The sequence below is a fragment of the Melanotaenia boesemani genome, chromosome 16, assembly GCF_017639745.1.
Source record: "Melanotaenia boesemani isolate fMelBoe1 chromosome 16, fMelBoe1.pri, whole genome shotgun sequence".
NCBI classification, from domain to species: Eukaryota; Metazoa; Chordata; class Actinopteri; order Atheriniformes; family Melanotaeniidae; genus Melanotaenia; species Melanotaenia boesemani.
In genome coordinates, this window is record NC_055697.1 from 6714611 (window position 1) to 6741427 (window position 26817).

The window sequence follows — 26817 nt, forward strand, 5'->3', positions numbered from 1 at the left end:
GTTATTCATATTTTTCTCAGTTTATGTTCTTAGAGGTGCTCCCGATGATTGTCTCCTTGTCCTGTCCAGCATCAACATGTAAATTGGCAATAACCAAATTTAAGAACAATACTCACGTATCAAGGCGAGCCTTAAATCAGCTAAGCTTTTATCCCATTATTTCCACTACAATTTTCTCTGATCTCCTTGGCAAAGCAGCCAGACCATCAATCTGTTTGCTATGATGCTGGACAAGTGACATTAATAAAAAAAAAAGAAAAAACTGACCTGATCATGCTTGTGTATCAGAGCTTGCTTCAGCAGACAGAGTGGGACCAGTCCTCCCCACAGACCATCCTCCGACGATGGGATGACTCCTTGGGCTCGAGCTGCCCGAAGGCACGTCATCAGCGCTCCGAGTGCACCCCTGCTGCCTGAAGGACCTGATGAAACTGGAGAATAAAAGGAAAACCGGTTTAAGGTTTTTAAATGGGCTTTAATTACATCATTCCTTTTATTAGACCAATAAACATTAATAAAAACCTGATAAATGAGAATACCCAGAAGAGATGCAGACAGTTGTTACCTGTTCTGCAGGGTGGTGCATCCTGCAGGCCTTGGACCATGTGTGCTAGGCTGGAGGGGCTGCAGCGGAGCAGCTTGGGCAAGAAGTAGTCTAAGATGTACGTTGTCTGGTCCAGTCTTGCACGGCACAGCACGTGCAGCAGAGGAGTTACCCACGTCTGATGCCAGCTCTTCATCCAATCCTCTGTTTTTGCATCACCACCTGCTGCAACCGCTAGCTGCGCCTTGTGGCTGACAAACAGCCTCTCCAGCAGGTCGCTGGCGTAAGGAGCCAGGGTCTGGTCACCCATCAAGCTCAGGAGGCGATCAGGCAGCTGGGGCCGGACGCTGAGCAGGTGTTCGGCCCCGTAGAGCTCCACCAGGCACCCCAAAGAGCCGTACTTCCCCCTCATGTGCCACTCCAGGCCCAGCAGATTGTGAGTGAGCTCTGTGATGTAGGGATCCTCTTTTGGGCTGGAGATGGACGGGTTGGTGTGCTGATGGAGGACGAGGAGGTTGCGGAACAGGGAACGGGTCTGGTGGCGGACACCGTCCAGCGGATGCTCCCAGTGGGAGTAGATGTGCTCCAGCAGGCGCTGCTGTAGTTCAGAGCCTCCACTGAGGGATTTCTGGAGGTTTGGGGGACAGAGGTGTGAATCCCCCTGCAGACAGTCCAGGGCAGCACCACTCCACAGGGTCAAGACCCGAGCCACCACCATTGCTGTGCTGGACTCCTTCACACTACAGTGAAGACAAAAATGACATCTTTACACCCAAAAAAAAAAAAAAAAAACAGGCTTGTTGATGATCTGACAGATCTGTACCTGACATCCAGATCCAGCAGGATGTTTGGGACCAGCAGTAGCAGCTCCTCCCACTGCAGTCCCGGCAGTGCACCTTTCCAGCTCAACATAGCCAGAGCTCCATGACACAGGTAGAGAGAAACCCCAGGCGGGCGTCCACTGGTACACAGACCCTCACACCTCAGCTGGAGCCACTGGGGGGCTGAACTCAAACCCTGCGCTGAGTTACGCAGCAAACTGCACACCTGAAAACAACCAGCAACATCTCAACAAGGAAATATTTAAATTATTGTGTTGCCGGTGTAATCATGGCTTCCACACACTGCATGCCCAAAGGTCCTTGGGCAACATAATGAACCCCAAGTTACCTAAGATGTGTTAATGGATTAACAAATGTAAGCTAAAAAGTGCTGCTTGAGCGTTCGCAGGTGAATGGGTGGATGTAGATTATCATGCAAGAGATCAAAATGACTAGAAAAATTTGATGACAGCAGCGTCTTAAAAAAGATGGAACAGGGTGATATTTAGCATCCCCTCCTCTTTTAACAGGGAACTGGAAACTGAAAAGATGCTGGTTTTATTCTCATCTGATATGGAATTCTAGCTGCTCAACAGTGACTTGTTACATTTAGCATTTTGTGACACACCAGATGCCGTCAGGCAGGACGGTGCAGCACCTGGACTCTTCTAGTAGAAAGAAATGCTGTTGAATTAGATGCAGTGTCCGATTTAGCATAGTCTTGCTGACATATGCAGGATATTTGTTGGAGAATGGGGTCATCTGAATGGGAGCAACATGTTGCTCTGAAATTGCTGCGTTCATACTTTTCCTTTTTTAATTGGAGGAATGTTATTCCGACATTGCTCCACAATTTGTAGACTCAGTTTTTGCAGTGTGCTGAACTTCAGTCCATCACTCTGAGACTCTGCCTCTTTAAGATCCTCTTTTTTTATACCAAATCATATAATCGATCTGTTGCCACTGCGATGGACTGGTGACCTGTACAGGGTGTACCCTGCCTCTCACCTGCTAAAATGCTGGGTTAGGCTCCAGCTTACCCGCGACCCTGGACAAAGCGGTATAGATAATGGATTAATGGATCTGTTGCCAATTAACTTGACAAGTTTCAAACTGTTCTTCCAGCAGGGGGCGACAGAGACAAACTTCCTTCCTTCCACTTACTTCTGTAGCCTTTTGCTACCAAGTCCAACCATTTTTCAAATGCGTTGCTGCCATCAAATTGAAAATGAGCCAGTATTTTTTGTGTAACAGCAAAATGTCTCACATTCAACATTTATGTTGAACAAAATGTTAGTTTATGAGATATGCAAATCATTGCATTCAGTTTTTATTAACATTTTATGAAACATCCAGGTTTTGTGGAATTGGGATTCTAGCCATATTTTCAAGTCATAATTGAGTCTGACAGTCACAATCCAGAACTCACCACAGAGGCGACTTCATCTCCAGAACCCATCACAGACCGGATCAGCAGCACCACAGCCATGCCTGCTGTACTCTGAACCGACTGGATGAACTCCTCTGCATAGGAAGAAGAACAAAGGAGAAAATCTGTGAGAAAAGAATCTCACATCTTCACAGGTTTTTGCTTCATTTCCAACTTTTTAATGTTACTTATTCAAAACTGTTAATATGGAAAAGTTATGATACAATCTGTCTACTCATATTTCATTTAATTACTTAACAGTATAACTGGCTGTCTTGCAATGTTTTCTTCTCCTCACACACCTGTGAAACTTCAGCATTTATCTAGTCAAGATCTTTTTTAATCAGAATCAGAATGGGCTTAATTGCCAAGTAAGTTTGCACATACAAGGAATTTGTCTTGGGATGGTGGTGCAAAAACAAGAAAAACAGAACAAATGAACAAAACAGACAGAATAAACAAGTAAAGTATTTTACAGGATAAACTGTATTTATAGAAAGTATTAAAAAATCACATCTATATAAAAGGTCTGTACACAACATAAATATAAATGTGTAGAGTATAAGTTTCTTACCATCAGTGAGGATATCAATATAACAACCCAATATGTTGCCTAGTGTCTCCTCCAGCTTTCTGTGATCCTGTTGAGCCTGCAAGGCCACACCGAGGGTGATCTGAGATCTCTGAAGCACCAGCATGGAGGTCTTCACCGCAGACAGGCAGGCCTGCATGAGATGGGCCTGGGCAATGTGGCGGCCTGCAAGGCCACTAAATGAACAGCAAGGGGCGACAGAGACACACAAATCTGTAAGCCGCGGGGCTTTTATATTTATATTTATATTTATATATATATATATATATATATATATATACATATATATATATATATATATATATATACACACACACACACATATATATATTTGAAATGAAATTCTGCCATGTTCCATATTTACTCCTGAATGTCATAAACGTCTGAGCTGCAACACCCAGAAACATTTACTTGAGGTTTTTGGTTTTAATTGCCTTTAACAGATAATATGTGTCTACATCCCTGATTTGGGGATGATCAGATTACCTTTATTTAAGAAAAATTACCTCTTTCTTTACAGACTCTCTCGTACAGCCAAACTTATATTCAACCTAAACATCTCTACAAAAACTAGAAATGCAATACCTGTTCTGGTGAAGGTACTCAAGCAAAACTTTGTTAAGAAACTGCAACACTATAAAAAAAGAAAAGAGGGTTTGACAAGATTGTGGCAGAAAACAGAAATATCTCCCTTAAATTTGATTAAAATGAGATGGACACTAACCTTCAGCCAGCAGCTTGTTAATGCATCTCTCACCTACAGATTTACAATTTTGCAAGATATTATTTTTCTTAGCAAACAACAGGTGGTAAGGCATGTCTGTTACAGCAGCAATCAGCAACAAAGGTCAAAAGACAAACACTCACCAAGACGAAAGCCATCCAGACATGCAGAGATGGTGTCTACAGTCTGTGGGAACTGGTCTGAAGATGAACTGGACATGCAGTCACACAAGCAGCCAGACAAACTGTTTACAGTCCGATCCTGAAGCCATGCAGGGACCGAACTTAAGGCACTGAGGAGAGCAACCCAGAGACAAGTTATTTCTCAGAGACCCTTAGATACTATTAACAACAACGGAAACATCAAATACTGACATTTATTCAATTTCAGTTAATATTTTTTAATATAAATACAAAGAAACACCCACTGCTGTTTCAGGATTTAAGTACAGAATCTTGTATAGAACATTATGTTTGTAGTTGTGTCTCATTAAATGGTAAACGTACCTGGCAATGGCCCGTCGCAGGGGGTTCTTGGCCTGCAGGGAGGTGTAAATCAGCACTAGGGTGTTCAGACAAGCATCTAGAGCTCCACCAGGCTGCTGTTCACTCAGTGTCTCCAATTGGGATCCTGCCTAATGAAGCATTGGCATAAATTGCTCTTACTTTATGTGGCAAATGCTAAATTAAACAAGCAAAGTCTGCTTCATCATCCAACTCGAAAATATTGTGATCAACACTGAAAACACACCTTTTTAATCAGCTGTATCTGCTGCACTGGTTCAGTCAGCTGCAAACAGGACTGCAGAGTCTGGGCGACCTGCTGGACTCCATCTTCTCCTCCATCCACAGAGAGGGATGCTATGCATGATTCAAACAAATGGTATAAGGGCAAATGAGGGCTAACATGGATGAACAACTCAACTTAACATGCATCATTAAGGTGAACTTGCAGCATTATTTACTAAACTTATCCGTTCATTAGTGGTGCAGCCCCTCACCTATCAGTTTGTGTACTTTCTCCTCATCTAATGCCAAAGCTTCTACTTTGGCAGTCTTCTTTTTCACAACCATGACTTTGCTCTGTGGAAAGACTTTAAAAAGTACAATATGCATAGATTTAGTTTATATAAAGTCATGCCTAAGTCCTTTAGGAGTATATACCATTCCAAACACAGTCATGCATTTACAAATAGATGCTATTTGTACAAAGTGTCTATGAATTTTCATATTAACTTTTACTGAATGGACAAGTGTTAGCAAACAGTAGCTCGTTGTCTGAAAATAACTCTACAAAAATGTTAAACACTGCGAATGCACAGTCAACAAAACAGCAAACTGCTCAGTAAGAAAAACAGACAGCTTACTGAAAATGTTACATTACAATATAAGAGGAAATCACCTCAACGAGCATGTGGGTTAGCTCTCCTGCTTCATATGATAGCTGTGTGTTTACCAACGGCAAAACTTGATTGTAGACATTTTCCGCTTCCGTATATTTTCAAAATAGAAGTGTCTTTAAATAGCATGTTTTGGAATTAAATGACATGTCTAGCGTTTATAATATTAACATTTTGTATTATATAATAAAATATAACACTCTCCTTTTTTAAATTTGAAAAATTACTGCTTATGTGTTTGTTAAATAGAAGAAGAAACTCTTATTAGATATAAAGTAATTTATCTTCCGGTATTGTTATAGACGCTTCACGCACCAGTTGCTGACGCCGCATACGTGAGACGTCACTTCCTGCAATTTCCTATTGGCCGCCCTCAGAAAAAGGTTTGTAGCAGAAATGGCGCTCCGGATTTTTATTGGTGCATGACTCATGTCAATCTAAAGAGACAAAGTTGGCTTTAATGCAGATAGGAAGGCCTAGCAAATATCTGATTGATGTGTTGCATGTAGCCACGCCCTCTTAAAAAAAATCCAACCCCACTCCAACTTTCGCCTGGAAGCTGAAATGAAAATCTCAGGAAAAAGACAAACTCACCGTTTTTTTCAGTCATGAATTAGGATGTCCTCGGCAGAAATAATATCTGCTACTTAGACGTCAGACTCGACATGGTGTGAAGTCAATTAAAAAGAAGTCTTTACATCATTTTTACACCAGGTAAGTCGGGAAACTTTGATAAAAAAAAAAGAATAATAAAAAAAAAAATATATATATATAGTCGTTTTGTTAATAATATTTAAAAAGGAAACGAGTTGACAGTTTTTGCCAACAGTTTAATATTAACTCGTGAAGTTTTGAAAGTTAAAAATTGAACCGGTTTCTTATGTAGACATTAGTCGCTAAAAACACTAATGTGAAAACAGTCGTGACTGTAGATTCGGTGTCAGTTAAACTTTAAGTTAACGGTTTTCTGCTATTTATGGATTTTGCTAAGTAAGGTTTTAGTTTAGCATAGTCCCTTTATCCCTTTACTTGGATAAAGTTGGCTAAAAACGTTACGACTGCGTCGAAGTCAAGACTATTAAATGTTAGCAATATTTTCATATGTTAAAACACGTGTATTTAAGGTATATTATAGAATAAAAACTTCATGTAGAAAGCTAACACAAACAGGTTAGCAGTACCTAACTCACGAGCTCACTTTTTACTACAGTATAAATAATTTGAAATTCTCTTTGGGAATTTTAAAATATTATATAACGTTATTTATAGTACCACCTGAACAGATAAATATTTAGTACTATATACTATAGACAAGTTAAAAGGTTTAGTATGATTAATTTCCTGTTAATATTTAGGCATATTGTCAATAATTTCTTCAAAAATACTACTGAGTTATCATGGCATTCAGTGGCTTGTTAGTCCTAATTGAAGAGCTGGGAAGCATTTAAACACACCATCCTTTCTCTTTACAGCAACACTGACTTTACGCAATAAGAAGTTAAAAGAAGAAAAGATCAAACAAATTTATAAAATCACAGAAAGAAAACGAAGAAAGAAGAAAACGACACACTGAGTCACTGTTTAGGGGCTAATTGGTCTCCAGTGTTTTCCACCAACCACATCCTTGTCTTACCATTGAGGAATGTTGCCCCTGGCAGAGAGAATTAAGACTTTAAAAAAGAAAATGACTAATACCCTCACTGGATCAATTACCATAGATATATTTATAAATAATTAAACAAACATTTAAAAATGAACTGAAGAAGAGTTCTGCAGCATTTCAGTAAAGATGAAAAATATATTAATGAAAGCGTTAAAGAACTAAAATGCCAAAACTTTATTTCCTTAACTCATTTATCATGATCTACATACAGTATGCTGTGTTTAAATTCCTTCCACCTTGTCCCCGCATGTTGTTTTGTTTAGTGGGGTTAAAGCCTGGTTATTTCTTGCCTTCGCCAGTGTTTACCACAGCAAGCAAGCAACAGAAATAAGCCTGTGGAAACCAGTTTATGGCCTTCCTCCACACATGTTGGCAGTCTCTTTGAGAGGAGGCCAGGCTGGTAATGAGAGGTTATCACATGGAGGAGAGTAACCCAGGCTCTCTATCGTTCTCTGCCTCGACCCTCGCCTCCACCAACAGAGATCCTCATGTGTCCTCATCCTTTTTTTTTCTTAAATTTTGCTCTGTGTTTACTGACTGTTTGCCAAAGTAAGCCCTGGAAAATGTGATGCAAGTCTGTTCTATGGAGTGTGTTGAGGTGTTTTTCTGTTTGGCCAAGCAAAGTGATACGCCCACTGCCCACAGTGGTTCAGCTGGACTCAGCCCTGGAACATTTCAGGTGCTTGCTGTGGGCAAAACATCTGCTCAACAACAAATGCTCTCTCCGTTTACACATGTGTTCATGTTTCTTCTTATGTCCAGCTCTGATGCTGTTCAGTTATATTTAGATAAAATACCAAGAAAACTTTAGTTTTTGGGATATTAAATGGGGTTAAAACATGTTTAGTGTTCTCTCTCAGTGTTGTATAAAGTATCCAAATCTTGTGTACGAGAGCAGGTGGATAGCAGATACATCTGGTGGATCATAAAATGATGTAATGGCAGAGGAAAGGAATTAACACGCTGTTTTGAGAGATATTTGTTTTGTTTTGTTTTTCTGATTTTAAAGCAAAGTTGAATAATGTACTAAAATAGCAATGCTAGAATTTTAGAAGGAAGCAGGTTTTTAATCTTGAATACCACTTCACTTTAATCTTTAACCATTTGGTGTGTTTTAAATGCGTTTAAAATAACTAATTGTGTAAAATCTTTAATTATAAATTAGTGGTGATGAAAAATGTGGGACAGTAAGCAGTACACTGACCCAAAGTTAGACACTAGTACCTCAAAATTATTCCTGGACACAGTAAATGTAGTTATATTCTTAAGAATGTAACACACATCGAGTAGAAAGTATATCAGCTGTTTAATATTATATTCTGTTATATAATATATACTATAACAGGCTGCACGGTGGTGTGATGGTCAGCATCGTGGCCTCACAGGAAGAAGGTTGCTGGTTGGGGTCTTGGCAGGGGGGAGGTTCAAACAGTGGCCTTTCTGTGTGGAGTTTGCATGTTCTTCCTGTGTATGTGTGGGTTCTTTCTTGGTATTCTGGCTTCCTCCCACATCCAAAGACAAGCATGTTAGGTTACTTGGTCACTCTAAACATGCATGTCACAGACTTGTGACCTGTCCACACTGTAAAATCTAACTAGTTGGCTTAACTTAAAAAATATATGCAAACTCATTGCCTCAAAAAAAAATGTAAATTTTTTTATTAGAGGGATTGAATACAATTAACTAAACTTGATTATTTGATTTTGTTGTAAGTACATGAGATTGTGAAGGAAACTTGATTTGAGTGGAGTGAATGAGTGTGATTGGTTGTTTTCTCTGTCGGGCCTGTGATGGACTGGCGACCTGTCCAGGGTATAGGGTTGGGCGATATGTAAATTTTTTTCAATCGCCTATCGCCAGTCCAGCAAATGGCGATAGGCGATATATTCGCGGACGTGACGTCAGAACTTTTTTGCGCGCTGAACACCTGTTGAAGCAATTTAGAAGACAAAAATTCATTGGACTGAGTTTAAGACAGAAATCTTGTAAATGCAGTTGGCTACTAGGTTAAACGAAAAAAGAAGCCAGAATCTTTTTTGCACCACTGTGGTTATTTATTGTTTTAATGGAAGAGCACATGCTCCCAGCCCAAGGAGTTAATTTTATTTTCTATTGTTTTAGGTTAATCTATTGTTTCATTCACTTGGCCGAGTTTGAAAAATTGAATCACTGTAAAGACCCCATAAATAGGCTACAGTTATAGGTGAAAATAAAGAAGTTGGTCTTTGATTCCCACCATTGTGGTTATTGATTAAATAAACGTAATTAATTTCCTAGTAGCCTACTTCTGTCATTTTTTCTTTCTGTTAAGTTTGAGTAGCCTAAATTGGTGGAGGCAGGTCACAGGCGGGGTGGGAGGTTATGCACGGTCCTTTAGTGTGTGCGCGTGTGCACGAGACTTCTGAAAGAAGGCAGCACCAGGTATGGAGAGAGGCTGGATGATGGAAAAAAAAAAAAAAAACTCCCGACACCTGCTGCACGAGCCACAGCGTGCGCCTGCGTTGTAGCTAACTAAACGTGTTGGCTCATGTACATACATACATATATATATCTCTCTTAATATCGCTCTTATATAAACGATCGTCGAATGGCTCAGCCTATCGTCGATGGTCGATACATTCGTTCAATCGCCCAACCCTACCAGGGTACACCAGCCTCTCACCTGCTAATTGCTGGGATAGGGTTCATCTTCCCCGCAGCCCTCAGTTGGACTAAGTGATAAAGAAAATGGATGGTTATTATAATATTTTTCAAGTGAAGGACAACATTACTGATCTCAGTTAGCTTCAAGAGGGACTTATAAAGTGGAAATTCAAAGGAAGCATATAGCTGATCACTATGTTATGACGTCTGTGTGTTTTTCAGAGACAGCATGGCTGAGGGGGAAGAGGCAATGAGCCAGGAGGACTGGAAGGAGAAGTGTCTGGTTCTGGAGGCACTCCTCATGAAGTTCAGAGTCCAGATCATAAAGATTCGGGAGCTCACAGCAGACAAGGTTGGTTTAAGGAAATGGATGTCGGTAAATATGTTGTAGCCAAATGTTGATAAAACGAGTTTAGGATTTACGCAATGCAAGTCTGAATTTTATCTGAAACCATGTCCACACAGAGACAGGTTTAGATCCATCTGCTAAATCTTTTTTATCATTTGGACGTTTCGTCCACTGGGAATTGGAGTTTTGGGGGCCCGAAAATGCTAACGTCTGAAACCAGGTCCCAAAAGGGAATAAAGTGAATAAATCTGAAAATGCCACCATTTTCATTTCCATGTTTGCCATCCAAATGCCTAATCTCTCCCTTAACCTTAATGCATGCTCCACGTCTTCCCTGGTTTTGGTGTATTTCTGTGGCAGCGTTGTGGATGCGCACGCTGACAAAGCAAACAGAGTAGTACTACCAGAAACCATGGGGGCAAGGCTGAGCACTGTGGTTTTGCACGTTCAAAAAGGTGGGTTTGTTGCTACCCACTTGCTAGTGTGTGACTTGGTGCATAAAGTGAAACACAGCTGCAAGGTCCCGGAAGTTTTGAAGTGCAGATATGTACACAATAGATGTCACTGGGCCATCAAACAAGCCAGGAAACACCGAACTTTAAGGTTGGAAAGTTGCATAGTGCATCTTTTAAACTGTCCTATGACTCGTTTTGATGGCACGGTGACATTTGTTATGTACATTCCTGGAGCATCAATAGGCTGAGAAACCACAATTCACAACATTTTTTTTTCTATCCCAATGCATCACTTTACAGCAGCAAATACCTTATATGGCACCGCATCACTCACCAGCAACTGGATATCAACATACATACATAACATTTTGAACACCAACCATTACTGATTCAGCAAAGAAACCCAAGAAAATATTACTGGAAAAGAGAGGAAAAGAAAGGTAGAAAGGGACAGAGCAAGCAGCAGAGCTTGAAGTTTTCCGGCACCATGCCGAATCTCCGGCTTGCAGAGTTTTTGCACCGAAATAAAGAAAAAGGCTGTTTAATAAGTTAATGTGCGCTGATGTGAACTATTGTCACGTTGAGTTAATCTACCAATGGTCTGAGATGCACTCAGCTTTGCTCTCAGTTAAACACATTAATAACCAATCAGAAGCTGAGCTGGGTCTTGGAAAACGTGTGGTTGAGAAATCTGGCTGCAGCTTAAATCTACGCTAGACCACAGGTCGCTACGATGGAGCAGAGACGTTGATGAACAGCTGTAAACGTTAAATAAAACTACAATGAGATGGAGAGTAAATCTGTGAAGCCGGTTATTATTTGTTATTTACACCACATATAAGACAGATGCTCACCTGCATGTGCGTGTTTCTTTGTACATGAGGATGGAGGAAAATTGTCAACATGCAACCTTGTAGAGTTAGAAAATACATGCTATCATGTAAATAAGGTTAATAAAATCAAGCTGATTAGTTTTTAAAGACCAGTGTTTAGGTCTATGTGGAGGAATTTAGATGGGGAAATGTTCTTAGATGCACCTTACGTAAGATTCTGATGTGTGATTAAAAAGGGAGGGTTCCACTTCTCTTTGGGGACTTTGACCACATTAGACCAGGTCCTGCTAAAAAACTACAAAACTTTGGATGTTCTAATCTAGGCTTAATTATTTTACAGAGCATGAAGATTTGTTTACACACTGTTCAGTTTAGGATTTGTGATACCTTTATTTATGAGATTTATGGGAGCAAATAGATCCTGCTGAAAACCTGCAAAACTTCAGTCTGTCCTACTACTGACTTATTCTACAGAGCTGGTAGAATAATTGAAACACAGTTCCTGGCACGTTATAATTTTTTGCTTTAACCCCTGAGGAGAGAAGACAAAAGTCACAACCAGGCTGACTTTTACAGTCTGGAGAGATCTCAGAGAAGAGACAGGATGCAAGATAGATGCTGAATTAGCCGTCAGTAAGGGGCACCAAAGTGTGAACATTTGTCAAAGTTCAATAGTGTTGCTTTAAATATAATGATTGTTCAATGCAGCCATTGTTTTTCTATTTTTGTGCAATTTCTTATACTTTTTTCTCGCTGTGATAAAATCTGTTGTGCCCTTGCACCTCCCTGTTAAACTGATCAACATTCAAACTGCACAAAATGTCACCTGGATGTGTTACGTGCTGTTAGCTTTTTGATTAATACACACCAATATTGGCCAATTATTTGAATGGCCATAATCTTTCACTAGAATGAGTGTGTCACAGACAGATGCTTCTGTACAACCCTGAATCCCACTTTAAAATTTACAGTAATTATTACAGTAATGCGGACATTTTTAATGCTTTCTATCATCCATTTAGGTAAAGGCACCTTCATTAACCGGAGAGCTTTGGTTTAAAGCAAATCTACAGATGCTCTTTACAATTCTGCATATGCAAATAGTCAGTTATGGTCAGCAGACTAAAGGAAGTGTTGCCACGGCCGTCATAAGTATAGGAAGACAACCAAATTCAAAAACAGATTTGTGGCCTGTCTGGTGCGTACAGAGCAGCCCATCCTTCCCAGCTGGGCCACTCTGGACCGGCCAAAACTGCTCAGTGGCCTAGATCTGAAACTGCTCCCCAGGGATGCTGATTAGAGCTCTAATGTAAACAGCAGTCTGACCACAGGGCTCCACCACGCATTGCATGATGGGACTGACCCAGCTCTAGTCAATTACAGAGTCAAAGTAAGCTCAGCTAGACAGCAAAACAAACTCCTGGAAGGACTTAAGATTTTCTTTGGTGGGTTTTTATAGCTCACGTTGGACATGTTAAAGTCGTTGCTGCTTATTATGTCCACATCCATCCTATATGACAGCTGTAACACATTTATTCACTCTGAGAAATGTGTTTTTTTATTGTTTCTCTCTTTTAATGTGTTTGCTGAAGTTGTTCTATGAGCCCTGTTTGTAGATAACACGGAAGATAAAATATGGGATGCAGAAATAAGTTGGAGTTGAAGAAGACAAATTAAATATTAAAAAAATGTTGAGTGGAGGATAACAAATGAGTGTCAGAGCAGAGTCTACTTTCAGATGACCTGAAAGTTTGGGACAATTAATAAAACAGATCATTAAAAAAGTATTTTTACCTTAAACTGAAGAACTTTGTAACCTAGAATTTGTATTCTAAAGTCAGTTCATGATACACATACCCTTTTAAAATAACAACCTCATCCTGCATCAAACTTTCTGTCAGTACCCTTTAATATGTGGTCATCCCTCAGTCTTTACTGCATGGAAGCTCACTGATTTAATTTCCCAGCACCTCAGAGTTCAATCAGAGTTCAACAGGCTTCCACTCGCCAGTAAAACACCAAGCAAAAACATATTTAAAACACATACACATGAATGCACATACACATACTAAATCAATGTAACTGATATAATATAATTTTAAATTAGAGACCAATGTTATCTACATTCATATTGCCACTGGTTCCGTTCTTTTTATAAAAAATCTAAGGACTGCGTAACCATGTGATTTGGATTCAGTAAGTAACATTTATTTATTTGACTTAGTTGGCTTTGTTGTAGACTGACCAGTCTCCTTGTTTTCAAGACATCCTGATGTTCGTAGCTCTTCATGTTATCATCCAGACCCCTGCTGACATGTTTTTCTTTCCTCTCGCTCCCATCGCAGTAGCCTGTTGTTTTAAAACTGTGTGGGAGCTGACAAGCGTCACTATAAATCCCCCCTAGTATCTGGTGGTGGAGGTGAACTCATGAAAGGATGAGAAGGAGTTTTATTTTACTCCGGTGTTGAGACTTAAAAAAACAGTAGGCGACTGATTAATGGACAGTATTGCAGGCTAATTGTGCTCTACGCAGGATAAGTACATAAGGGTGTAAAGTACGGTATCTTTTTGGTTAAAGTTGTATGAAATGCAGTGGTAATATTGTAACTGACTTAATCTCATTATTATTAGTATGATTAGTATACGGTACCACTATACATTATTACTGATAAGTGTTAGCACTAGCTGACTGACTGTATACTAATGTATTAATCAGGTCATATCATAAACATCATTGAAAGCCCAACATGCTTGGTTGACAAGTTGTTTCAGTGCTAAAAATCCTATAAAAGGCAGTTTTAGGGTATAGAGAAGGAACAATAGCTAGAATAAAAGAGAAAAACAGAGCCTTGTATAAAGGCTGAATTTCCCAGGGGAGGAAATACCCAGTTTAGTAAATAATATGCGTATGTGTGTGTGATGAACAGGAAGTGAGTTTGCAAGTTGAAGTAGTTATTCTGGGTGTGTGTGTGTGTACACATGCATGTCAAGTAATTTTAATTTATTAGGTGGATTTTAGCTCAGAGTTTTGCTCAGCAGTTAAAGCTGACGTTGCCTGTGTGGGTGAAGTTATTTAGGAAGGATGTTAGTTTTGGCCAGCAGGGCCTCCAGCTGTAACAGAGGGCCACACATCTCTTTGTGGAGACAAAGAAACTGTGTGTTACATTCTTTTACAATGGTGACACACACACCTCCTCCTACCCAATACCATTCAAATGGGATCTGATGACATCCGTAGGAAGCAAGCCCAATCCACAAAACCACATAAAGTCAGTTAAAGTCTACAGAACTCAACTCAAAATCCCTCCACAACATCTTCTGGTGTTCTCTGTCCACACCCTGACTGGGCAGAGCTCTTCCAGGGCATAAGAAGAATTTACTCAGTATTAGCTCCGTGGTCTTAATTTTATGGCTAGTCTAACTTACTTTAGAGGAATAAATTAAATCATTGTTTTTGAAGGGAAACTACACCCAGGTGTGGACCATGTGGTTGCTAGTTTTAAATTACAAAATGTACAACACTCTTGAAGAAATGAATAATAATATAAGTTTGGGAGCCTCCTGTGCTGTCACATTGTCTCTAAATAACTTCTATAAAAGTACAAATTGAGTAATTTAAGATAAAGTCAAGCTAACAAACATTTAATTGCAAATACAAATGACAGATCACCCGCTACCTTCGTCCTACAAGCTTTAGTGTTTGGTCTTCATGGAAAACAAAGTCAGGGGTAAACTACATTTATTTATACTAGCCATATGAACCAGTCTTAGATCAGACCTGTCCATTAAAATCTGTAAAAGCACATTTAAAGCTGGATTTTGTAACTTTGATCTTCAATAACCACAGGGAGGAAATGGTTTTATCAGACGAGATGTATATAACCTTTCCTTTTTACCAGCTCTGTTTCCAGTTGATTCACTTCTGACCCCTTTCATTTTAATTGACAAATCATTAATGATGGCAGGAAAAAGGCCAGCAAACAACTAACAATGAAACGAGTGCAGCCTAATATTCGTCTTGCTGCTGATACTGTGCCGGCCGGTCACAATAACACAGCTGCCTGTAACCAGTGCAGTTTACATGATATGATGACTACCGTGTGACTATGGTAGAAAATATAAATGCTGTATATCTTTTCACAAATTAAATTTTCCTTATCTGCACAAATGTAAAGACATGCTCTTTGACCCTCCTCTGTTCCTCTGGCGATGGAAAATTTACTCTTGTTTTAGTCATTTTGTATTTCTGCAGTTGGACGTGGTTTATGGAGGTGACACAGGTGAAGTTTGCTTTTGTAGAACTTCTGCTGTTGTCGTAATTACTATGCTTTTACTTACTTCTACACATCTCAATGCCACGTTTCCCACTGGATTGTTTTCTTCGTATATTACCAGCTTTTGTGTCTTTTTCTTCTGTTGACCCCAGGGTAGACTACACACTACAGTGACTCATGTCCCATCTAGTGGCACAAAGTGGGATTGCAGGAATACACAAACCACTTCTAAGGTTTGCCAGCTCAATATCCATCTCATAGTACATTAGGGCTGCAACTAATGACTATTCTGTTGGTCGATTAGTCACCGACTATTAAAATGACTAATCGACCAATCGGATTATGTATCTCATGATTATTATAAATGGATCTTATTTCACTTTCACCTTTGAAATTTTGCATAAGGTTGTTAAGTAAGTCCGACGTGCCTCCTCTTTAAATGTTCGAGCATTGTAGACATACTTCCGTGGTACACAAGGTCCGCTTTACAAATCTCACAAGTATTTAATTTAATTTTGTAAGTTTAACGTGAAATTATCCCAGACTTTTGACGTTCTCTGCCGCCGTTTTGCTCCCTTTTCCGCCACCATATTTTTCCCCTGGCAGACTTTATCGCGCATGGGCAACTCTCAGCAGAGATTAAAAAAAAAAAGAAGACGATGTCTCACTCTGTAGTTTTTTGTTTTGTTTTGTTGTTTTTTTTTTTTGTTTGTTTGTTTGTTTTGTTTTTTGCCGACAATAGTCGACGGCTAAATTGGTTGTCAACTATTTTTATTGTCGACTAATCGTTGCAGCCCTATAGTACATGGGCATATAATACCATAGTAATGCTTTTTCCAATTTGTTGATATTTACAGTTGAATTTTTTTACATTTTAAATTTTTCTTTTTGACAAAAAGCACCTTTCAAGACAACAACCAAGAGTTGTACAACAAACAATATGGACAAAAATTTGATTTAATTAGTATTTATGTATGTATTTTTTAAATAATTTTAGTATATTGGTGTGTGTACTGTAAAATGTGGGGAGACTAAGCACCGTTCACTTAAATTACTTTGTGTTGTCTTGTTGACTTACTGATGCTGTGTTGTTGCATCTCTGAAGGCATTAATGGGTATCAAACTCAAGACAAATTTCCCTACAGGAACAATAAAATATATCGTAAAGTATCATATCATACAAGAACAAATGTTAATAAAAGATTTGATTAAAATGCCAAGAATAAAAATTAGTTTTTAAACTGATTTTGAACATGTAAGTGTTGGTGAGGTCTTCATGTGAAGAGATAGGCTGCTCCAAAGTTTCGGCAGAGCTACAGTGAAAGTAATCTATGCTTTAATCTTCTCTCCAGTACAGTAGGAGCAACTGGTCAGCTGACCTCAGAGATGTTTTAGGAGTGAGAGATGGTACTAACCCATTCAGTGATTTACAAACAAATAGTAAGATCTGAAATTTTATTCCAAAAATTAACCAGACACCAGAGCAAGAAAGCCAAAAGAGGTGAAATCCAGTCTGACTGACGTTTACCTGTCAGAAGTCAAGCTGTAGCGTCTACAGACAAGTCACATGATAATTAAGTAGTCAAAGCTGGATGAAATAAAGGGATGAAATGCTTTGTCAAAGCCAATGAAGGAGAGAAAGAGCTTAACCTCATGTCAGTCTCATCAAAAGGGTCAAGATGAAGCATATTAGTCAAGAAAAGCAGATGATGTTACACTTCCTCACACTCATCTCTCCACACCTTCTCTTCTTAACTTAAATATCCACTTGAAGTATGTCCAATTTAAAATAATTTACATTTTTTTCTGTCCCTTTATCTTATACATCTCTCTTTCCAGCTGTTTGTGTTTATGTTTTTATGTGCAAACAAGTCTGTGTTTAAACACCTCCTCTTTATGTGAAAAGAGTTTAGTTTTTAATCAAGTTTATCTCTATTTCTTCTCCACCTTTTGTTTTGGATAAACATATAGAAAATGGTCTGTACTTAAAATGATCAGGTATTACATCTTTTCTACTGATTAGTCCATGCTGGGACTGTACTGGGTGAATATTGAACCACGCTGCAGGTGAGCAGCGTGGGGCAGCGCCTACAGAGAGAGGCTTTGTGAGCTGGCTGTCTGGATGGAGCGATGGGGGATGGAGTTCAGGGAGAGGTTGGCCACAGAGCGTTAGTTGTGGAATTTCAGGAATGGAAGCTGAACTGGATTTTGGATCTGAACAGGGAATTGACTGTAGAGGTGATAAAGCATTGTGCAGGCTCAGAGGGTGGAGAGACATCATATGTATGTAGCTGAGGTTTAGTAAAGAAGCAGGATTACCTGTGTCATATAAACATGGAGCATTTAATGAAATGAGTTTTTTTACCTCACATTGGTCATCCCAGCTGAGCTGCACAGGATATGATTCAACCCACTTTTATAAAAAGAATGAGGAAAAGCTTTGACACAACACAGGGGAAGCTCACCATCATGAGACGTGTGTCTTTACTGCTCTTTATATGTTATGTCTGGTGTGCATTAAACTGCATGATGGCTCCAGATGTAGCCTGAAGTATACGTGCCCTGTAATTAACATGCTGTTTTCTGCCAGATGCTATATGTGTAACTGAGAGGCAAAAGTGGTTTGTTGTTTGCGGTACAGCAGAGGATCTATAAAGAAGATGGGGCCAGTGTGTGTGTCTTTGTGTGTGTAATGTTTCCTTATAATCAGAACATTGAGGTTCAACAGACAACGGTTTTAATTCGATTTTTCGTAAGTTTTATCAGTATGAATATCTTCAGAATTATAATAGGAAAGTTCTCAGATACACCCACAGTCAGCTGTGGTCATACAGGGATTCCTCCTCTTTTTATGAAATTATCTTAAATGTTTATAAAATGGAAAAAATGGACGCCTGGTTGTATAAAGGTCTGTGTTTTTATTTTAGTCCAGCAAACGTTTAAACGTGCAGTGGAAACAGTGAGGGCGTCTGGTAGGGTGTGGTTGCCTCTGGACCGACTGGGTCCACTTCTGGTCTGTGGATGTCAGCAGAAGCAGCGGAAAACTGGAGCACAGCCATGCCGTCCTCCTCCGGCCAAACACTAAGCAAGGTCAAATCCAGTTGTCACTTCATGTAATTCGGACATGACAACATAACAGCAGCTGCTTTAATCATTGGTGTTACATTTTTACTAATTTTATTTGTATTAGTAAAAAAGATTCACTGTTTATAATATAAAGTTATGTGTGACAGTGTTTGGGCTGTAGGTCATAAAATATTCTAAAAGAAAAAAAAAAGCTTTAGGAAATGTCTTTTTCATTTTGTAATTGTTCAAAAGAGAAAGTTTTAAAAGCATATCCACACACTTCTGTCAGTAATGTCAGCTATAAAAAAGAGAAGTTAGAAAGTTTTGCTCATCAGTCTTTTCCGTGATGTTCATCAGCATCATTTAATCACTTTCTCTGCTACCTGTTAGAGAGGCTTGTCGTCTTATAATGCATTGATTTCATTCAAATTTGATGAAATCTGTCATTTTGAATTATTTAATTAATTCATCTTACTCTGTTTATCAGCTATGATTTGTGTTAAAGTGAGTAATGATGTAATTGCACGGTGGTGTGCCCGTTAGCCTCAGAGAAAGACTGTCACTGGTTTCAATCTCTTTCTGTGTCTGTGTGTAAACGTTGGTTCTCTGCAGTCTCTCTGGTTTCTTCCCAGGCCAAAAACATGCATGTTAGGTTAATTTATCAGTTTTAATTGATCATAGAAGTGACTATGAGTGGATGCTTGTCTGTGTTTGTCTCTGTGATGGACAGAGGACATGTCCAGGGTGTATGCAACCTCAGGTTTTGCCTAATTGGCTCCAGCTCCCTGTTTGTCTGAATTAGATTAAGCAAGGATAGAAAATGGGTGGATAATCACATGTGGGTAGTGGTGGTTAAGATAGTAGAGTTGCCGTCTTCCAATTAACGGGAATGTCGGAGGTTTGAGCCTCTGTGTCTGCGTGCTTCCTTTCATGAAAGTGCTTTATACTGTACATAGGGTGGGTATATATGAGCAGTGCTGCTGTGCTTGTGTTACTGGGTGATGAGAAACACATAGTTTCCTCACAGTAGCCTCAAGTCAGTTATGTATTACTTTTAATATGTTTATTCTAAGAGAAAGAAATTAGGGAGATCATGTTTGTGTAGAAAGGGGTTAACTGCTCTGGTCAGAAATATTCATCTCGCAGGCCCCACCCCAAAGGTTCAGGAGTGTAAACCACCTGTTTCAGTATGAATAATTCTTTTTACCCAGTCCTGTTGGGTGTTTTAATTAATGTGGTGAGTTATTCTGTTACTTTTACACACAATTTCTCCCATTTTGCTCCAGTATGTCCAACAGAAAGTCTGATTGCACAGATCAAACAGCTGCTGTCAACAGGCGTTTGTTATCCAGCTTGAATGAATCTGAATCTCGTGTGTGTGCTATCTGTAATCTAAATTATTTCCTTCGTTATCTTCTGTTCTTTTATTTTGTGTGTTTCTCGTCTGTCCAGTTTAAACTGGACTGATGTACTGGTAAACGTCCCCTTTCCCTATCTCAGATTTGTGCATATGTATGTGCACATGAAGCAGACTATCCCAGCCATGGTGGCTGCTGCTGCACAGAAAATTTCCCTCCACATTCCTGCATTTTTTTTTCTTCATACAGCTTCTGAGGTTCGGAGTTTCCTCTGCTTCCACCACTTTGAGCTGAGGAATTTGAGAAGATTGTTGCTCATAAAGTCATCTCACTTTCTCGCCTCAAAAATCACACATCTTTTTTTTTTTTATTCGTATGTATGTATGCATGTGTGTGCTGTGCAGCCCTGCGTGTGACTGTGTGTGAAGGCTGATTGACCTTTTGGTGTTTTTGCAGCTTTAACACACTCCTGTAATGTTACTCTGATCCCAGCATACAAAGAGCTGGTTGTGACTTTATAAATGTGACACCTCATTATTGTTATGTAACTGGTTTTGCTGCTTTTTTACAGTTGTAAAGCCTGACCCATATACAGTCAATGTTGTAATAAATGATTAAATCCAACAGTCACTTTCTGCCTCTTCTTGGAAATGTTAAATCCATTCCTTTGCTTTTGAATCTTACTGTTAGCATTACAGTTAAAACAGTCAGTTGGATTAGTCTTTTATCTTTTATAGTTCACAAACAACAAACACATCCAGTAAAATGACTCAGATGTCTTTTGATTTTTACTATATCCTCCAGCATAGTTGAGAGACACAGAGGAAAATTAGTTCTTGAACTGCAAAGCAGTAATTTAATCTACTGTGATTTTACTGGAATGTTTCATTATAACTGACTTAAGTTTTATAATTTGTCTCAGTAGTTTTCTATCAAAAAATTATAAACTAATCACAGTCACATAAATGATGACAAAGTGGATGAAATACTTAAACAGCTGATCACACGTTTTAAAACTGAAAGCACAAATATAATGAAAACAAACCTAGAAGGGCAAAATAAAAAGATAAACGCACTCTGCAGGACCAGCTGAGCAGCATCTGCTCTTTTCTGTTGTAGAACTTATTTTCAGTAGAGTTTTGATTATGTCTCTAGCATGAAATATTTCATTTGTCTTCATTTGGTGCTTTGCTGTGTTTGACATCAGACTGAAACAGAAAAGATATTTACCTAATTTTAAGACCTGGAAAGAACCAGGTGATGTGTTTTGCTTTGTTCAGATATGTAAAACCTGAGAATTAAGAGTTTCTACTTTCCTCTGTTCCATGGCACTGTACACTCTTCAGCCACTTTATTAAGTTCACATTGCCAGTACCGGGTTGTACCTTCATTTTCCTTCGGAACTGCTTTAATTCTGGATGTCATAGACTTAACAAGGTGTTGGAAATATTCCTCAGAAGTTTTACTCCATCTGTTGGATTGAAATCAGACTAAAACTAAGTTGTTTTGGATAGAAGCGTCTGCTAAATGACTGTAGAATAGATCTGGTGGCTGTGGAGGCCGTTGGAGTCCAGTGAACTTGTTGTCATGTTCTAGAAAGCAGTTGGAGATGATCTGAGCTTTGTGACATGGTGCATTATCCTGCTGGAAGTAGCATCAGAAGATGCTCCACTGTGGTCATAAAGGGATGGACATGGTCAGCAACAATACTCAGGTAGGCTGTGGTGGATAAACCAGGACATGTTGGTGCTAAGGGGTCTAAAGTGGACCAAGAAAATATCCCCCCCCACCATTACACCACCAGCAGCCTGAAGCATTGAGCATTGATACAAGGCAGGATGGATCAGTTTCCTGTTCTTAGCTGACAGGAGGCGCCCGATGTGGTCTTTTGCTGCTGTAGCCCATCTGCTTTAAGTTTGGACATGTTGTGTGTTCAGAGATGCTGTTTTGCAGACCTTGATTGGAACCAGTGCTTATTTGACTTCCTGTTGCATTTCTATCATCTCCAACCAGTCTGTCCATTCTCCTCTGACCTCTTACATCAACGAGACATTCTGGTCCAGACAACTGCTGCTCCTGGATGTCTTCTCTTCTTCAGACCATTCTCTGTAAACCTTAGAGATGGTTGTGTGTGAAAATCCCAGTAGATCAGCAGTTTCTGAAATACTCAGACAAACAACATGCACGTTCAAGGTCACTTAGGCTAGGTTAACACTGCAGGCTGAAGTGACCCAAATCCAATTTTTTGGCCCCTATGCGACCTGTATCTGATCTTTTCATGACAGTCTGAATGACACAGATCCGATTTTTTCAAATGCGACCCAGGTCACTTGGATATGTGGTCCTAAATCCGATACATATCTAATCTTTTGCCATGCGACTTCAGTCTGAACGGCCAGGTCGCATTAATCTGACCTACACGTCATACACATCGTTGTTTATAAACTCTTATCTGTAAAGGCGCTCACATCACTCTCCCATCACTCCTGACTGCGACTCCTTACCCACACGTTTCTCTGTACAGACGCTGCTGCCACTGCTCCACAAAATGCCATGGCCAAAAATCTGGCTCTCCTCTTTTGCAATCTCCTCCTTAAAATGATGCCATCGAAAATGTGCTGGCTACGGTTGGATAATAAATTAAAAACTGCAACATAAGCTCCGCTGTTACCGTCCATGTTTACTTCCGCAAACACGAAGACGTCACACGCACGCTCACTGTCACATCGTTGTGTCTGCTACGCATGCGGGACACTTTTGATGCGCATAAGGTTCATACAGGAGATCACATACAAGTCGCATTTAATTGGAAATGTGAACGGACGCTCAAAAAAATCGGATTTCACAAAAAAATCCAAATTGAGCATTATGCCCTGCAGTGTAAACCTAGCCTTAAATCCTATTGCCTATTAAAATGTTAATAGGCACTTGAAGAAGTGGACCTAACATAGTGGCAAGAGTGTATATCTTTTTTTTTTTTCCTTTGGAGCCATATTTAGAGGACCTAAAACCTCTAGAAAAGATTAAACTAGACCACACATAAACAAAGTATGGTTACAATGAAGTGAAAACACTCATTTAGCAATAACAGTTTAGTCTAAGTTGTCCTTAGATCTTTGTGGATGTTTTAATTCCCACCACAATTGTTGAAAATGAGCACTAAGCTTAGAAAGAATCACAAAAATGATTAGAAGAACATGAACTAAAGACTGTACCGTATGGCTTTTCAGATTCAGCAGCTGGAGACGCAGGTGATCGATGCAGAGAAACGGGCTTTCATTGCACAGCAGCAGGTAAAGATACGAAACAAAAGTCTGCTCATCTGTACTGTCACTGTGCATGGACACGTTGAAGTGTTTTCATGTGTGTCAATGTGTGATGATTTCAGGTGCAGTGGATGGAGGAGAAGCTCAAGGCTCCAGATGGTCAGTCTGGAGACTGTGAGATGCATTTGTTTCAACAGTGCCAGGAGCTGCAGGCCTTAGTTCAGGAGAAGGAGGACATCATCACACAGCTGGAGCAGCAGCTGGAGGAGCAGGCACAATTCATTTTTCCTTTTTTTTTTCTTTTATCACATGTTTATTATTATTTATTATATTTTTTCCTCATCTGATCTTTGACTCTGTGGCTGCTTGTGCTTACCAACAGAAAAGCATGACTTGTGTTTATGTTTTTGTCAACAGAAACAAATTAGACTTCAAGACGCCAAAACAGTGGAGGAGAAAGCAGCAAAAATCAAGGAGTGGGTGATGCTGAAGTTGTCAGAGGTAAAGAGTATGTTTATATATCTTTTTGACCTCTAAGTGTTTCCTGTTGTTTGTTTTGGGTGATCGCATTGGAACAAATTCCAGTCATGTTGACATGACATTCAAGCACTGAAGTTGTGTTTCAGTTTGAGGTAGAGAATGCAGCATTAAGAGAAACCAACAAGCAGCAGGAGGCTCAGATCTCCGAGCTACAGAAACAAGTCCAGGGTGAGAAATTAAGTATCATTGTTTGAACACACATACAGTAAAATGTACTTACTAAATGTCTGTGTATGTTTGCAGCCTTTGAGCAGAAGGGCAGTGGTAGACGAGGAGTTCTGAGTAGACCAGGTGAAGCCCAGCGTCTCAGCAGCCTCACGTTCGGCTGTTTCCAGGTGAGGGGGAAAAACCCTCAAGTCCTTCATGGACCAGCACCTGCCCAGAGGACCCTCAGCACACAGGGAGAGACAGATGGTAGAGACACGACTGGTAAGTCCCTGTTAGTCACAGCTAGGGATTATTTGTGGGGTGTGTGAGCAAGCTGGACACAGGAAAGCAAACTTTGACGGTGAGGTCATGTCCATGGTGTGTTTGGGAAACTATTTTGCCACTTAGGTATCGTAAAGATTGTTGGCTGAAGGCAATGCAGATTTATTTGAATAGATCATTTTATGTCCAGACAGCTCAAAGTGTTTTACATAAAACATTAAGAGAACGGTGCAAAAGACAAATTAAAAACAGGAGAATTAAAACTAACTAAAATGATAAAAGAAATGTATTAAAGGTCCCATATTATGCAAAATTCACTTTTTAATGGTTTTGGAACAGTCATACTGGTCCCCCCGCATGTGTAGGAGACCCGTAAGTGTGAAACTCTTTCAGGCGCTCTCTCTCCCCCCTGCTCCACCTCTAGGGAAGTAAGCGCTGAAATGAGCTTGTTTGAAAGCGTGTGCGTTATGACGTCATAAGGGACAATAACCACTCCCCACAGAGCGATGGACCCGCCTACCGGCTCTCAAAGCCCGCCCTCTAAAAATCACCTAGCGCCCAGTGTTTTTCCCTCTTCGGCAACCCTCGTTAGCGGACATGGCTAAGCGACAGAAGCACTGTTCTGTTTGTGGCTGCATAAATGAACACGAAAACGTTTTTTTACTTCCATCCACTGAACCAACGAGGACTGAGTGGATTAATTTTATTTTTGGAGGAAATGTACGCGGAAAACTTCCAAAGGTTTTGCATGTCTGTGGCCAGCATTTCAAAGAGGACTGTTTCCACAACATGGGGGCATGGAAAGCAGGCTTCGCCAACTGTTTGAAGCTGAAGCCAGGTTCAATACCAACTGTCCGTGACACAGCTGGAGAGGTAAGAGCTGGCAGTTATTTTATCGTTTCGGCCTTATTAGTCTGATAGCTTGAAAATATATTACGCTGTAATCAGCGTCTAGTAACCGCTAAGGCCTAACCTGTCAATCACCTCATGACGGGCGATGCGATGGGCGGAGCCAACAGCTGAGCTGCTCCACCAGGGTTCCGCCCACCATAAACGGCACATTTCTGAAGCTGCTAAAAAGAGGGAGGTGAAGAGAAGCCGCTGCACTCAAACTGAGGGTCGATTTGTCCATACCATGGCGGAAATATTTCATTTAGATATTAATGAATGGTCTCAGATTGGGAATAAAGTGTATAATATGGGACCTTTAAAAACAGAGCAAGATCTATCCATCCCTGCACAATTTTTATCCAGTCTGGTCCTCCAGTGTTAACCATAAATCTCCACAACTGAGACGTCTACTGTCCCCTATCTGACTGATGTGAACAAAAAACCTACTAGTCAGCTGTTACCTACTAGTTATCTGGAACTATGCTAAACCTGCTCGTCACCATGGGTCTTGATTCTGTTTCAACAGCATAAACTAAAGTATAAGCTGTGCATCGTGGGCCCATTAACAAGACTGTCAAAGAAGTGCATAACACAATAAATTTAAATTAATTCCCAGAATGATTTAATCCGTGCTCAACCTCGTTTGGTCCACTTAAACAGACCCTGGTCTTCTTCCATGTATAGCATGGTTCATTTGCTCCAAACCAGAGCTCACTGGTTCGCATCAAAGAAGTGAGCTCTGGTCGGCTTTAAAACCGGGGTTTCTGTTAACTAGCAAGAGAACCCCCGTGCTGTTTGTTTGCAGTGTGAAAGCAAATGGACCATCCAGTGAACCAAAGAGAGGAAGTGATGTAGAGCAACATGCTGATAGCTCACTTCCTCTCCTGGTGCTCAAACTGAGCTGAACTCTTTTGCAAATTAGTATAAAGTAAAAACAAAAACCAAGACTCAAAACAACTCACAACTGGGTTAGATATGAGTTAAGCTGAAGCAGGTGCTGAGGACAGCAAAGGTTTGACATCTGGATTGCTCTGGCTTTATGGAAACGAAAAAGCAGGTAAGTATCTTTTGGTCATTTGTGGTTGGAAATTATTGGGCTGAGTAGTAACGTGCCAACGGTTTAGTTGAGGTCCTTCCATGGGTAATGTTATGATTACTGACAGCCTCAGTTTGCAGGAGAACATCAGGTGAATGCTGGAAAACAAGCTGGGGTTTGTGAGAACTCAGTCCTTTTAATCAGACAGGCAATCTTAAAGTCCAATGTTCCATTCAGTTATCAAAAATCCATCCAAAGAGAGGAAACATGTTTTGTCTGGGACTGCTGGTTACATGGAAATCAGCACAGGTGGGGAGAAGCAGCAATCTGGGCTGAAGATGAGAAAGATGCATTTAGAGCATCTTGGGAAAACTCATTTCAACCTGAGACCATGAAAAATTTATTGTTGCTCCTTTTACCTGCAGTGACGAGCCATTTTCAGTCCTGGCCAATCAATGAGCCAGATTCTTTTCTTTTCTTCCCTTTTTTCTTCTTCGTCAGTGCT

The 26817-nt window shown here is 40.0% G+C and overlaps 2 protein-coding genes across 2 annotated transcripts in view; one reads left to right on the forward strand and one right to left on the reverse strand.

Annotated features, from left to right (window-relative positions):
• The window catches only part of thada (THADA armadillo repeat containing), a 131950-nt gene extending 126338 nt beyond the window's left edge, over window positions 1-5612 (reverse strand). The window contains exons 1-12 of the mRNA XM_042009678.1: window positions 5512-5612; window positions 5111-5203; window positions 4861-4970; window positions 4617-4744; window positions 4254-4402; window positions 4111-4143; window positions 3972-4020; window positions 3369-3562; window positions 2795-2889; window positions 1368-1591; window positions 566-1284; window positions 268-431 (exon numbers count right to left, since the gene is read on the reverse strand). Of these exons, the coding sequence (XP_041865612.1) occupies window positions 268-431; window positions 566-1284; window positions 1368-1591; window positions 2795-2889; window positions 3369-3562; window positions 3972-4020; window positions 4111-4143; window positions 4254-4402; window positions 4617-4744; window positions 4861-4970; window positions 5111-5183 (1938 nt within the window). The 5' untranslated portion in view covers window positions 5184-5203; window positions 5512-5612. The remainder of the gene's footprint in view (window positions 1-267; window positions 432-565; window positions 1285-1367; window positions 1592-2794; window positions 2890-3368; window positions 3563-3971; window positions 4021-4110; window positions 4144-4253; window positions 4403-4616; window positions 4745-4860; window positions 4971-5110; window positions 5204-5511) is intronic.
• A 372-nt stretch (window positions 5613-5984) lies between these two features.
• plekhh2 (pleckstrin homology domain containing, family H (with MyTH4 domain) member 2) overlaps window positions 5985-26817 on the forward strand; it is a 43120-nt gene continuing 22287 nt past the window's right edge. Inside the window, exons 1-7 of the mRNA XM_042010952.1 lie at window positions 5985-6223; window positions 10038-10167; window positions 23381-23443; window positions 23539-23688; window positions 23834-23917; window positions 24043-24124; window positions 24200-24385. Of these exons, the coding sequence (XP_041866886.1) occupies window positions 10045-10167; window positions 23381-23443; window positions 23539-23688; window positions 23834-23917; window positions 24043-24124; window positions 24200-24385 (688 nt within the window). The 5' untranslated portion in view covers window positions 5985-6223; window positions 10038-10044. The remainder of the gene's footprint in view (window positions 6224-10037; window positions 10168-23380; window positions 23444-23538; window positions 23689-23833; window positions 23918-24042; window positions 24125-24199; window positions 24386-26817) is intronic.